Consider the following 15,379-nt stretch of genomic DNA (forward strand, 5'->3'; position numbering starts at 1 on the left):
TTTTTTTCATGTATTTTTATACATAGATGTGTATTTTTTCATGTATTTATATACATATATGTGTATTTTTTCATGTATTTATATACATATATATGTGTATTTTTTCATGTATTTACATACAAATATGTGTTTTTTCATGCATTTTTATACATATACATGTGTATTTTTTCATGTATTTATATACATATACATGTGTATTTTTTCATGTATTTATATACATGTATATGTGTATTTTTTCATGTATTTATATACATATATATCTCTATTTTTTCATGTATTTATATACATATATATGTGTATTTTTTCATGTATTTATATACATATATATGTGTATTTTTTCATGTATTTATATACATATATGTGTATTTTTTCATGTATTTAAAGATATATATGTGTATTTTTTCATGTATTTATATACATAGATGTGTATTTTTTCATGTATTTATATACATATATGTGTATTTTTTCATGTATTTATATACATATATATGTGTATTTTTTCATGTATTTACATACAAATGTGTATTTTTTCATGTATTTTTATACATACATGTGTATTTTTTCATGTATTTATATACATGTATATGTGTATTTTTTCATGTATTTATATACATATATGTGTATTTTTTCATGTATTTATATACATATATGTGTATTTTTTCATGTATTTATATACATATATGTGTATTTTTTCATGTATTTATATACATATATATGTGTATTTTTTCCATGTATTTATAGACATATATGTGTATTTTTTCATGTATTTTTATACATAGATGTGTATTTTTTCATGTATTTATATACATATATGTGTATTTTTTCATGTATTTATATACATATATATATGTGTATTTTTTCATGTATTTACATACAAATATGTGTATTTTTTCATGCATTTTTATACATATACATGTGTATTTTTTCATGTATTTATATACATGTATATGTGTATTTTTTCATGTATTTATATACATATATATCTGTATTTTTTCATGTATTTATATACATATATATGTGTATTTTTTCATGTATTTATATACATATATATGTGTATTTTTTCATGTATTTATATACATATATGTGTATTTTTTCATGTATTTATACACATATGTGTATTTTTTCATGTATTTAAAGATATATATGTGTATTTTTTCATGTATTTATATACATAGATGTGTATTTTTTCATGTATTTATATACATATATGTGTATTTTTTCATGTATTTACATGCAAATATGTGTATTTTTTCATGTATTTTTATACATATACATGTGTATTTTTTCATGTATTTCTATACATGTATATGTGTTTTTTTTCATGTATTTATATACATATATATCTGTATTTTTTCATGTATTTATATACATATATATGTGTATTTTTCATGTATTTATAAACATATATGTGTATTTTCTAGTTTCAAACTTTTTATATTTTCTATTATATTTTCTATTATAAAATTATATTTTCTAGTTTCAAACTGATTCCCATATGCACTCTCCGTGTCTCCAACCTCCTGTCCCATTATCTATCCTGCCTCAAAACCATTCCATTTTTTTCGTTTCTTCCTTCTCAAAATGACCACAAATAATAATTCTCTTCTTTCATTCAGCTTGTGTGCACCTTATTCACTCTCATGTGTCCTTCTCCCCCACTCCTTGATCTCACTCTCACCAATATTCTGCTGTTGGTGTTGATCCCTTTCCATTTTGTTGCCTTCCATTCTGCTCTCGCTCTTCCACGAGCCTCAACCATGAATCAAAAAAAAAGAAGACTTTGTAGTGCATTCCATTAGATGTCAGATGCTGCCATTTTCGCTTCTTGATGTTGTCTTTCACAATCCAGGTGTTGCAAATTGTTGCCTCATTTCGAGAAAGGACTATCGACTTGGCACAGCTCTCAACTACCACCCTGGTATTTTTCAGGCACAACATAATTATCCTTGAGATACATTTATGACAATCATTCTGTTAGTTGTATAATTATTGTTATACAATCAAAGTAATTTATTTTGTGAGGCTCATCAATTCTCATGCAACATCACCAGATCTCTGGGGAAATGCCTGAGATTATTGTCAGGGTGCTCCACTGGGAATATGAAAAAAAATTGATCTTGAACACAATTCCACAAAGGTGTTTCACTCCTTATTGATCGAAGACACTGCAGACATCATGTCAGCTGTGTATTATTTATTGCCTCCGCCACCAAAGGTGAAGGAAGTTATGTTTTCACCCCTCTCTGTCTGTCTATCTGTCTGTGTACAGGATATCTCAAAAAGTTGTGGACAGATCCTGATGAAATTTTGTGGACATGCTGGGTATGTGACAAGGATGAACTGATTTGATTTTGCTGAAGATCCCGATTCGGATCCAATGGCTAGAATTTTTAAAGTGATTCTTCACCATTGACAGACAGAGCAGAAAACGATATATAGCACGATATTTCAAAAAGTTGTGAACGGATTCGGATGAAACGTGGTAGACACGTTGGGTGTGTGACAAAGAAGAACTGATTCGATTTTGGTGAAGATCTGAATCCGGATGTGGATACGATTATTATTTAATTTTTTAAGTGATTCTTCACCATTGAGAGACAAGGCCAAAAACGATATATAGAATGATATTTCAAAAAATGGATTGGGCCCCAATATGTTCACGTGGATCAGGCATTACGTGGCGGGAGGTATGCACTCTACCGAGTGCTCTTATAGTTTAATATGTATCTCTACTTTGTTTGTTAAAATACGAAACCGATTTGGTTTGAAGCTGTCATTTCAAATATGCTCACTCGTTCCTAAAACATCATAGAGATTTTATAAAAACAAGGATGCAAGACCTTGAATATGACAGAAATTTTCGATTAGAGGCTCCGGACGAAGACATAAATGGATGGATGGAAGGACGGATTGACAAGACCCTAAATATAAGCCCCCAGCAGGGCGGACGTCCCTTTTGAAGGCCAATAAAATGTTTGTCCCATCCAAGCACAACCCAGGATAAGTAAAATCGGAGAAATTTTTAATGATAAGAAAACAAACAGTAAATTGATTGCATTGTAAAGGCAAATACATACATTACAAAAGTTTGACCCTTTGTAGTTTGCTTCCCAATGTGAATTTTAGTTTTTCTTTCAATTTAACGTTATTCATCTTCCTTCCACTGCACTACAAAGGCATCTTCTTCATCTCCCTTAATGAGAAAACAATGGGAGTTGTAAATTAATTAGAGGAAAGCAACTTGGGAATAGGAAGATCTGTCTATCTAGCTCAGCTTGGTTGTAGTTCAGAAAACGGTCTGTGCTGAACTAATTTACTGGAAACGAGCTAAGGGTGCCCCATAAATGTTGCATAACCTGGACGAGTAGTCACACCCTCAGTGGAAGCTACACACGCTCCACAACCACAAGAGGTCAGTAGTTCAGAAATGTTTACTATTTCCCGTAAGTTCAACTGGTTTGCAGGAAATGATCGATTCATTTTGTTTTGATTCGATTCTCATTCCTAAAAGCTTGCCTCACAACATGAAGTGGTTCTAACAGCTCCGATTTTCCGAATGATGCTGCTGTATCGTTTTAATGCACCCCAAGCAATTTGTGTTGAAAGAGAAATACTTTAGTATTTAACTTGGCTGCTTTCATATTAAATTTGAGGTTGATAGTGAATCATGGGTGTGACAATGATAGATTTCGAAGACATTTGAAAGACAAAGCCATTCTAAGATAGTGATTCAAGGCCAATCTAGACTTTTTACCCAATATGATGATAAAACTAAAGAAAGATAGATCACTGAATGTCATGTATTGCCACAGACAACTATTTAGTGAAGTGACGTCACAATGACAGAAGTGGAAAACATTGTTGGTATTTCAACATCCTGGTCCCAGAAAAATCAAGGAAACACAAACCAAATCCGATCCTTGAAAATGAACAAACAATGCTCATGCATGACAAGATCATCCCATCACATCTGGACATTGCAAACAAAGCATTGAGTCTAGACATAATGCTCAAAAACACAAAAAAGGAAAAGTCAGCATTGTTGTTCTAGGTTTCAGTTCCCAATGACTTTGGACTAAATGCCACAGAAATCAGGAAAAAGACCAAATACCAGGACTTAAAAAAGGAAAAAAAAAGACATAAAATGTCATACCCCCTCCCCCGTTGTTTTAGTAATTTTGCTGGATGGAGTTAAAAGGCTAGCCCATATTTATTTATACCTAAAATGGCCACCAGTCTACCAGTCGGCCATCTTTGATCAGATCACAAAATAAAGTGAGACGTAGATGTATGCTGTCATGTACTGTGATTGTGCCAAGTTTGAACAAAATCGGGCCATGCATGTCTGAGAAATGGTTGGGGACACATTTAAGTAACAAAATGACTGTCAGTCAGCCATCTTGGATCTGAAATCCAAACAAAATGATGTGCTTATGTCAGCTATCATTCCTTATCTGCCTGTCAAGTTTGAACAAGATCGGTAACAGCATGTCCGAAATTTGTTGAGGACGTGTTCGATACCAGGTGTTTTTACAACTAAAATGGCCACCAGTCTACCTATCGGCCATCTTTGATCAGATCGCAAAATAAAGTGAGGTTCATGTGTTTGCCATCATGCACTGGGTTTGTGCCAAGTTTGAACAAAATCGGACAATGCATGTCTGAGAAATGATTGCGGACACATTTAAGTAACAAAATGGCCACCATTCAGCCTTTTTTTGTATACATTATCGAGGCTCGTATAAGAGTAGGGTTGGGTAAATAGAGAAGTTTTTTCGGTTAAGTGTCTTTGTATAGCATTTTCTATGCTGAATCTGAAAACGTTGGAATTTTTTTTTTACCTCCGATGACTTTTGACACCCGGAACTTTAATTTATTCAAAATGGCGACAAAAAAATGATATTTTTATGAATTTCTGACCAACTGAGAGAAAATAAGGCTTGTAATATATCAATTTATAGGTTTTTCCGATCAGGAAATACGAAAATGACACTTATGCAACGATTTGATGATTTTTAAAACACAATTTTTGAAAACAACACGATATTTTGCTAGAATTCAACTGTTTTTGTCATTCTCAGATCAACATAATACCGAGATCACACCAGTGCCGCCAACAAAAGTTCATCAATGTTATCCTGCACGGATTCATCGGGTTTGATAGCATTCTTTATAGAGTTGTGTAGCTCGGTCAAACTGAATTTTTGAGTGCGGCATTTCCCTGCTCCATCCTTCACACGTATTTGTTGGCGTATGTCTGGGGCTACGGTTAAGCGTGAATATGTCACTTCCGCTAGTTCTTTCTCCGATAGTGTACTCAGTAAATATAGATTGTCTGGGGTCAAAGGTCCTTTGTGCTTTTTGCAAGTTTGTATAGTATTCAATAGCCCAGTATTTTTCTTTTTCTTCAGGTCTTCCTTTTTCCTAAATTACTTGATTTCGGTCCAATGCAACATCCAATCAATTTGAAAATGTGATTAGCGTATTCCTTGACCTTATTAGTTTTCAATCAATTTGAAATGATATATTACAAGCCTTATTAGTCACATTAGAGAAGGAAAATATGAAAAAGGTCAATTTTTGGCCGTCATTTAGAATAAATTAAGGTTCCGGGGGTCAAAAGTCATCGGAGGTAAAAAAAAAAAAAAAAAAATTCGGATTCAGCATGGAAAACGGCCATAGGAAATGCTATGCACAAAATTTCAATCATATTTACCCAACCCTAATAAGAGCTAACACACAGAATGTGTGGCAAAGAGAGCAGGAGACAAGAGGGATGGAAGAGAGAAGCACAAAATAGGAGAGAGCAGAGACATCAGGAGATCTGTGGAACGGAGAGAGATGGGGCAGGGGTACATGGGGAAAACAAGATGGTACTACAGTGACTTACAGAAGGAAAACAGGGAATTTGAAGGAGGTGGGTTTGGGGTGGATTAACAGGGCGAGAAAAGATCATGCTTTTGGATGGGGGAAGATAAGAGATGGTGGTGAACAGCTGTTTTGAAGACCTGGAGGGAAGAGTGGGATTGAAGAGAGTGTGGGAGTTTATTCCAGAGGTGGGAAAAAAAGAGGAATGAAAGACCCTCTTCTGGAAAGGCCCTTGCTGCTCCTTTGGTTTGCAGTGAGTGCCCCAGAAGCAGCGGAGGAAAGAGAGTGGCATCTCCATATGTGGAAGAATTGTGCACTCAGCCAGAGGGTTGCCCAGATAGCTCAGATGGCAAAGCACTCATATGGCTTACTAGAAGACCTGGGTTTGCATTCCTGGTCTGGGCCTGTAATTTTTCCACATATACTTATAAGGAATGAAAGAGTGAAGGTAATCAGTAATTCTTGATTTCTGTTTTTGATCTTTAAAAAAAAATGACGTGCATATGTAAGTGATCATTGATAATAATCTGTGTGCTAAGTTTGAACAAAATCGGTAAATGCATGTCCGATAAACAGTTGACGACGTGTTCAACATCGGGGTTTTTTTTACAACTAAAATGTCTGCCAGTTAGCCATCGTTGATTGCATCGCGAAACAAAATGATGTGTATATGTACGCCATCAGACGTTGTCTTTGTGCCAAGTACGAATAAAATCGGTCTATACATGTCCAAGATATGGTTGCGGACGCACACATGCACGCACGAACACGAAAATCGAGACCAAATCCACAAGCCCACCTTTTGAGCTAAGTTCCATGGGGGCTAAAAAATGAGTTCAAGCGGACTTGGAAATTGGAGAAAGCTGAAATTATACCAGTGATATTTGGAGCTACAGGAATGATTTTTGAAAAACCTTTAATGAGTATTTAAAAATCATTCCGGGAATATCACTCCACACGAGCTGCAAGTGGAGGCTGTCAGAGGTTCAGTGAAGATTTCGAAAAGAGCCCTTGGAAAAAGGATATGAAAATGAAGTTTTACAGTTTGGTTCATGAATCACGATCCTTTATCAAAAACGAGGTGGACATTTTGAGTTGTCCTTCCCACCTCCTGAAACCCGCAAATGGCGATAACAACCAACAAGAAAAGGTATTTCTAAGACAGCAACGAATAGCATGTCGTGTTTTGAGTGACAAAATTGTGAAATATTTCGGTGAAACGGTATGTTTGAAAATGGTAATGCACATGTGTTTAAATGTACATGGCAATTACGTCATACAGAATGTACAGAATAACCTTGAATTTGGTGTGCCCTCGTCGCTCACGGGATAGTGGAATTAGAAAAGTCCTCAACTGATCCGTCTCCCGCCATCACCACTACCATGTGGTGAAATTTCATGCCTGCCAATAAATTAATTCGCACAGAATAAACGAAACAAATTATTTGATAAGCAACATCTTTATTGGGCACAATGTTGTGCAAAAGCTGCATGTGAGGAGCAGAATGGCTTTGCCACGAACCAATGCGATAGGTAACAGCCAGTGCAGACAAAATCAGCAGTCAAATACTGTCGAGTTTACAAGAGAAACTTCTCCATGAACTGTGTTTTCAGAAAAGGACAAATATTTTGGATTCACAACAAAGCAATACCATTTTAAGTGAATTGGTTTGTGGACGGGTGTGTGTCACGTGTGAACATTTGTGCATTCTGGTGCCAAATGCTAAACATAACAGGGTGTGTTTTGTTTGTAATTTTTTTGCAGAGAGGGTGACAGTGTATTAAATCCTACTTCCTCATTGAGGTAATTAATACAAGTGCTTTGTTTCTATGTTGCACTCAATTGTAATTAGCAAAATGCTAAGTGCTATGATCTCGGGATGCATATGCCGCTGGCAAAGCTTCTTCATTACGCAGAGTAAAACATGACTTGGGTCTATTTCTTCAAGGAAAGAAAAAGAAAATCATAAATGTGGTTCTTCTTCCTGCTTCCTAACAATATGATTCTTGTTTTCCTGATGATGCAGAGATTCCAGCAGAGATAGCAAAGCTAGTGCAGTAGCCAAGTGGTTATTAATCATGCAAATACAAAAACTGTACAGAGACTGGGCTATGGCTGTCGGCTCATTCTACGATTCCACAGCAATGACGGCTCTCCACTTACTTGAAGGGTTAAGTGCCACAACTGCAGAATTTTACCATGACAGAACAACTTCCTAGCGGGCAATGTGATGGAGGGATGGCCACCGAGGTGGTCAAACCTACCAACCACACAACCAAGTTCGTTAATTTGGCCAAGTTGAAGAATAATGACTTGGGGGGGAGGGGCTGGCCAATTAGAGATTCATGTTAAATCACTAATAAATAAATGTGGTACTAATGGTATTCAGGTAATTATTACTCCTCTTTTTCTTATGATTAGTATGATTATTACACAACATAATACCCATCAAGTACAAAAGTATTTTTTTTCAAGTTCGGAGAATAATACGAGTGTTACGGACTGAGTATCCGATAATTTATTTTTTAATTTGTGTTCAACAGGAGACTGCATGTCATCGGGACGCAGTTTGGTGGACTATAGCAAGTCAAATACGCATGATGTAACAATGCATTTTGAGTATTAAGGCTGCATAACAGCACTCTTGCATAAAGTACAATGACGCCTGCAATTTTACTCTTAAAAATAGCTTACAAAATCACCAACTAGTGGACAGACCAAGACAATGACAATTATTTCTTTAAAAACTTTGCTAAAACTTGACCGACTGCATCGGCCTGTGGAGTAACGATGATTATCTGTCGCCGCCAGTCTTGAGGTCTCCACAAAGTGCAGGAGGAAATCCATCAGAGATCGGTGTCAGATGACTGGATGAGAGCTCTGGGTTCAAAGGTATAGAATAGAGTGAATGGAGACATTAGGAAGTGATATCACCCTTTGAAAACCAACTTGGGCCTTCATCATAATATCTACGTGAAGAACATGAGCTTAAGATTACCGCCAAAGTGTGCAATCCCGACCCCCCCTCACCCCCTCCCCCGGGTCTCCTCAGCCCACTGCCAAAGTCGCTACTAGCCTCACCACCCCACTGACTGACCTGTGGATGGTGTTGCACTCCGACTAACATCTGTAGACTCGTCACTTGCATCATCGAGTGAAGACCATGCCCGAAGTCTTGCTTCAGCGATGGCAAATTGTTCAGCCACACCTGTATGTCAGGCATAAAGTACATTCATGCCCATATCCTTCTAACATTGTTAAGAGTTTATTCTGTTGCCTCGAGCATATTTCCTGGACACAAATCAGCTGATTATGATACGGTACACAACAAGAATGCTGACACCATCATCGTGTCTTTTTTTTACGCAGCATGTGGCCACAGGTTAGCATCAGTTCTTACAGGGGTGAAGCGGTGCCACTTGATGCAGTGCATCCTGTATGTTGGAGCCGGAATTTGTAATTTGGTCAGGGTATCAACAAAAGGTCACAGACTCTTCACAAAGGAGAGCGTGGGATGTTTACCATCCACTAACTCATGCTAGCAGATGAGACAACCATTTTAATGTTCATCCAAGGAATGGCACACACATTGATGCCTCACTGTCGGAGGGTGATACAGTGATACACGCACCTCGGGGGTTTCCTTCCCTTTGGTGTACATATGTTATCCGGGCACCGAACCCATCCCTCCTTTAACAGCTGCAATCAAAGGTTTGAGCTTCATGAGTATCAACAATTGTAACCATCAGCTACCACTTGAATGAATCTTTGTCAGTTGGGGTCTGTGACTTCTGAGTGAGGTTACAGTGACCACATCAACAGCGTAACGTTTTTAAAACTTTTATTTGAAATAAACAGACGCAAAGTCAAATGAGGAAGTTCACCATGACATACAATGTCCAACTCCGATTCCCACCTTGGGTTGTTTCTACCCAGTGTCTCTGTTCTGCCGGCTCAACTCGCGTGTGTTCACCTGTTGAATGATCGAGTCTTGTCGCAGTGTTCTCTCTCGTACGATGGCCCGTCCAGGATGATTTAAAGAGCTCAAAGGAATTCTTTCCCAAAACGCAATCTTAATGAGTTTTAATCAACCTGATTATAATCGGCTCCACGTGTTAACAACCACTCTGGACATTAACACATTGTTCACTCAGAGTTAAATCGAGCACAGGAACGATGGAAACACGTGGCTAGTCGCATGTCACCCGTCTCTCTACACCTCGCTCTCGTGGGTTTATGTAGTATCACAGAACAATCTCGTGCATTCCAGCAAATGCAATTCTCATCCATCCTGGAAATTTCGTCTGAGAACGTTCCAGCACCTTCATGAATCTCACCAGACAGTTTAAAGTACAATACTGCCGTCTACAGTCAAAATTATCTCATAACATCAAGCAGTTTATGTTACAATTTACCCATCTGTGCTCCACTAAACTTATAACATGCAACCGTCAATTTTAATCATTCATTTGCAGGCATTGACAAATGCTTACAACATCTAGATTTTAACTGACACTCTCACTGCCTGCTAAACACCCGTGGGACAGTGTATAGTTGGTCAAGATTCAAACACAGGCGAGACAGATCAAAGGTGAGTGCTCTGACCTCTCGGCTATCCTGCGAGCCCACCAGGATGTTGAGAGACCAACTTGTAGCAAAATACATCTATCGCACCTACTACCACTAAGTCTACTACTACTACTACTACTACTACTACTACTACTACTACTACTACGCTTCTTTAAACTGGTGCCAATTATTCTCCCCTTATTGTAGGGCTGACCAGTGAATGATTTGATCCATATCATTCATGAACTGGCCAGCCAAGCCTGACATTCAACTGGTACCAGTGAACCTGCAGCGACTGTTATGGAAACAATGACATTGAGTGGATGCGATGAAAATGAATGGAGTGATCGAATAATGTGGGAAAAGATACCCCAGTTGGGAAAGATGTAACAAAATCTCCCGTTCACCAATTCTACACATTATTCTCGGTCGTTATATTCAGCATAGTGAACATTTTTCCATTGCAATTGCCCGCTATATCATCAGTGAGAGAGTCCTCTTCTTTTGTTGTATGCAATGTAAGGCTGCAGATTAGCATCATTGGCTGAGGGTGCGGCTGTGCTGCTGATGTAATGCCCTCTGTACATTCAGGCAGGAATTTGGAATTTGTTGATGGTGCCGACGACGGCTCGCCTACTCCTTGCGAAGGACACCGTATGACCTTTACCGTCCACCAATTAATGCCAGGATAAAATGGGATTCCAAATTTAATGTCTATCCGAGGGACAGCACCCACATTAATGAATTCACCTGCCTGTGAAACACCAGGATGACAGTTTATAGCTGGGCTGAGATTCAAACCCAGGTAAAACAGCTTAAAGGTGAGTGTGCGTACTTCTAGGACATCCTGCCAGCCCAAGAGACTCCTCTTATGCATATGTTCAGGATACTATACATATAACCAGGACCAGGGAGATCATACAAGGGTTGGAGGCATCTTGACCCATCTTTTCCAATGGGTAGCATTTTGCCACATCTTACTCAATGAATGAAAACGATCAGCATGTATTTCGGAAAATGTACTAATACTGGAAGACTTGTATTTAGAGTGGGAGGGAAGGATAAGATGGTGGAAAAGAGAAAAGAAGAATGGATAACATTATTTAATTGAGCATGAGATGAATACATGCACTGAGCTTACCTGCAGCAAATAGGGCGGCTTGCTCTGTTGCACTGAGCTCACTGTAAGCCTGGCCTTCAGGTGTGGCTGGACGGCCACCCCCAGGTCGTTCCCAACCTTTCCAAGCTATGACATGTGCAACGCGTCCTCGAGCCATCAGGGTTGGTTGAGTTACGTGCTCACGCATGGTCTGTGACAGGCCTGAAGCATGGTGATAAAGAATCCACATTGAGAAGCAAGCAAAGGAACAAAATAAAGGAGTTTAAGCAAATTGTAATGAACCAGCACACACACACACAAACGTTTACTTCTACAACACTTCTTCGATAGCTTAAGAAAAAAGGCAAGTTGAGCAAGGGAAAGGAAAGCAGCAAACATAATCCTAGTGCTAATCTCATTTGTTCTGATGGTGTATCAAAATGCCAAAGCATAAGAAGCAAATGGATGTTTTTCTTTGTGTGCTACTTAGTGCATTCAACTGCAATTTTTAGTGCAAAAAATTGATTGCAACTGTGTTATTTTTGCTGTGCTTTCTTCCCTGAGATTAAACATTAATGCTGCAAGAAGCTCGAAAGCCGTTAGCAAGGACCGATGAATCAATCCCATGAGGATGCTCTGCGCATGGTTGGGAACTAAGCTCATCGGCATCTGGCATGATGCTGTGGCGTCCAGCTAAAAGGAAGGCCCGATTCTGATCAAAAGTAGAATTAATGGTAATTTTACTGTTTCAAGTAACAATAGCCATTATCACCATGGCACCGTTTTTACAGTCCATATGATGAACTTCACGGACAAAACAAAAAAAAATTATTATACATAATGACGATGACGATATGAAAACATCACTAGCGTTGAACGTCATCGAAAAATAGTTGCGAAGAAAAAATTTCAATAAGCATCTTCCTGAAATGAAAAAGACTGTCAAGGGAAAGCAGGCAGAAGGTTTAGGCAATCGTCATGACGACAAGTATTTCATTATCAGGGATGATGCAAAAGCCTGGTGGCTGGCGTCAGAGATGTCAACAAGTCACCTGAGCCGCATCTCAAGTCAAGTCTCATGTCTATGAGGGCAAGTCTCACATGACGTCTCAAGTCAAGTGTCACATTATGTCACTATCGTCGACTTTGGTTAAGTGTAGGCCTTTAAACTTAAAAGGTTTACACGAGGCATGAGCTGGTTGTTGATATGAAATTGATGATTGTTTGGGCATGCGTACTCTGTAAAATAAATAACATGGAAAACATGAAAATGACAAGGCTTAACTGCTTTAATTCAAACTCGTTGACCAGACTCGGTGGTGTAATAATTACATTTGGTGACCAAAATGGTTACAATCGGTGACCAGACTCATTATTTTGCGTGTCGTCAATCTTGGTGGTTCTGCTCCGAATATGCAAGGTTGGTGATTCGAACCCTGGCAAAGTCATACCAAAGACTTTAAAAAATTGTACTTTGCTGCTCCGTTGCTTGACGTTCAGCATTTCAAAGGATAGAGCACAACAGACAATCCCCATAGGGTAGCATCTATGGGGAGGAGGAAATCCTCCTTTAGAGGGGGCCCTGCTATCATGCGATGAAAGAGGTGACACCATTGGTGCCAAATCACTGGCACGTAAGTGTTGTCACTTCCCACAATTTCAGTGGCTCTGTTGTTTATGTGTTTGTCCATATGTGTCTATGACCAAGTATGAGGTGTGTGTTATGTTGTTGTTGTTGTTGTTGTTATGGATGGGCAATCTGAAATTTTTATACCACTAGTTTAACATTCAGCACTGATTTTATTCAATGCACCTTCAAAATGTTTCAGCAAATCAGATCAACCTCAGTATCTCCGCCGTGCTACCGGTAATGAAGTGAAGTGCGCATAAAGAGTGTAGCAGCAAGCTATGTAGTGATGCTCAGTGTCGATGGTGTAATGGTAAGAACATCCACCCCAAACTCAAACCATTATGCGTGTTTGTGTGTGTGGTTGTTTGCTTATTTCAGTTCCATTATGAGCCATAAAACACATAAACTAAATTAAAAAAAAACACGGAAGAAGCTCAATGGATAGGAACCAAGCAGCAGCAATAACATTCCCAAACGTACGCCGTACGGTGGGTCTACATGCCGACTGAACTCAAGGACGTATAATCCAAGGAATGAGGAATACTTTGCTCTACTTGCTTTTCCCTGTAGTTTATCTCCTTTTACTCCACCAGACACATGTATGTGTAGTGCGATCGGAGGCTCGGAGCTCAGCTACATTTTGGGCGGTGTGTAACTAATAGCTTTTGTAAGCTCAGCACAATCAATTTACCGAGTTCATGCTCACTTTGGTGTGCGACTCCAGCAGTCTTTGTTCATAAATATAATCACATCCAAGCAGACATCGAATGAAAATTAGTCGCAAACACATCACTGAGATATATTTCTTTTGATATAGTGTTCATTCATTCAAAGTCATTGTCAACAAGTATACAATCTCAAGTCTCAAGTTTAGTCTGAAGTCTTTAAGGCCAAGTCACAAAATGTGACTCGAGTCCAAGTCGCCCACTTGATTCACCATCTCAGGCCGGCGGCAGCAATGCTTGACCCCACATCCCAATATACACTTTATAGCAGCCTTCAGTGGCCTCAAAACGGATGTCAAAGCCAATGTGTGAACCTTAAAACCTTGCCCAGATTCTGAAATAGCTACACCCAAAATTTGAGGCCTCGAGGTGCTTTAGTTCGGCCGTGAAAGGATAACATACAAACACACAAACGCTTGAAAATATTGAAATGGATAATCCAATAAGTGAGAAGGCACACATCAGACAAGAAGCTGACGTCAATAAAGATGTATGAGTATCTGTGCTGGAATTAGCGAGCTAAGCACACACAAGGAGCAAACGTGCGTTTTCATCAAGTAGTTTCCCATCACTTTAAGTCCACGTTTCTCAACTCAGGATCCTTGGACCCCTCAGGAGGGGTACTTAATGGAAATGAAATAAAATATAATAAACATCACTTTTTCTTTATCTATGCACTGAAAGAGCACACTTTCATGTTCTGAACACATCACATAATTGTTCAAACATGTTGGCTTTCATCTCTGGCTCAGCTTCCCTTTATCCATCAAGAAACTCATGATGCCCAGTTTCAGAAATCAAATTTCGTATCGCTCTTATTTTCTCTTTTTTTTTTGTAAACAGCGTTGAGGATCGCGGAGGAGCTAGAACATAGAATGGATCAGGATGTAACAGAACAAAAGGAACAGTAGAAAGATAGGGGGAAACAAACCAACAGCAGGGATGAAGGACAAAATCGAGGGAGACTTGGAGAAATAAAAGATGTGTGGAAGAATGTGGAAGTCGGGGAGGGCATTATGGGGTGGACAAGATGGATGGAGAAGCAAACTCTCAAGGAGGAAAAACTGGAAACTTCGATCGAGGTGGGCTTGGGGCAGGCTAGTAAAGGTAGAAAAGATCATGGTTTTCGATGGGGGATGATCTGAGATGGTGGTGAACGGCTGTCTTGAAGACAGAGAAGAATGAGATAGAAGAGAATGTGGAAGTTTGTTCCACAGGTGGGAAAAAAGGAACGAATGAGTGGAGGTGAGCAGTGATCCTAGATTTTGGGAGCTTCACCAGAAGTGGATTACTGACAAACCATGTGTGCTTTGCAGAAACCTAGTGGGGGAAGGAAGGAATAGAAAATAGGAATAGCAGACAGTGCAAGAACAGAAAGGGGGGCAGTGGAAGCCAGTAGAAGAGAGACCACCAACCTGTTTGTGTTGTGAAAGTGATAGGCCCAGAAAGACTCAGCTTAATCACAGGATTATCCAATAATCTTGACA

At 38.7% G+C, this 15,379-nt stretch overlaps 1 protein-coding gene across 1 annotated transcript in view; it reads right to left on the reverse strand.

Annotated features, from left to right (window-relative positions):
• Positions 1 to 7,309: 7,309 nt before the first annotated feature.
• The window catches only part of LOC147016074 (protein FAM131A-like), a 54,082-nt gene continuing 46,012 nt past the window's right edge, over positions 7,310 to 15,379 (reverse strand). Inside the window, exons 4-6 of the mRNA XM_085848762.1 lie at positions 11,580 to 11,759; positions 8,967 to 9,077; positions 7,310 to 8,749 (exon numbers count right to left, since the gene is read on the reverse strand). Coding sequence (XP_085704888.1) covers positions 8,664 to 8,749; positions 8,967 to 9,077; positions 11,580 to 11,759 — 377 coding nt within the window. The 3' untranslated portion in view covers positions 7,310 to 8,663. The remainder of the gene's footprint in view (positions 8,750 to 8,966; positions 9,078 to 11,579; positions 11,760 to 15,379) is intronic.

This window comes from Eptatretus burgeri, chromosome 12 (assembly GCF_056783735.1).
Source record: "Eptatretus burgeri isolate ZD-2024b chromosome 12, Ebu_testis_v1, whole genome shotgun sequence".
In the NCBI taxonomy this organism is placed as follows: domain Eukaryota; kingdom Metazoa; phylum Chordata; class Myxini; order Myxiniformes; family Myxinidae; genus Eptatretus; species Eptatretus burgeri.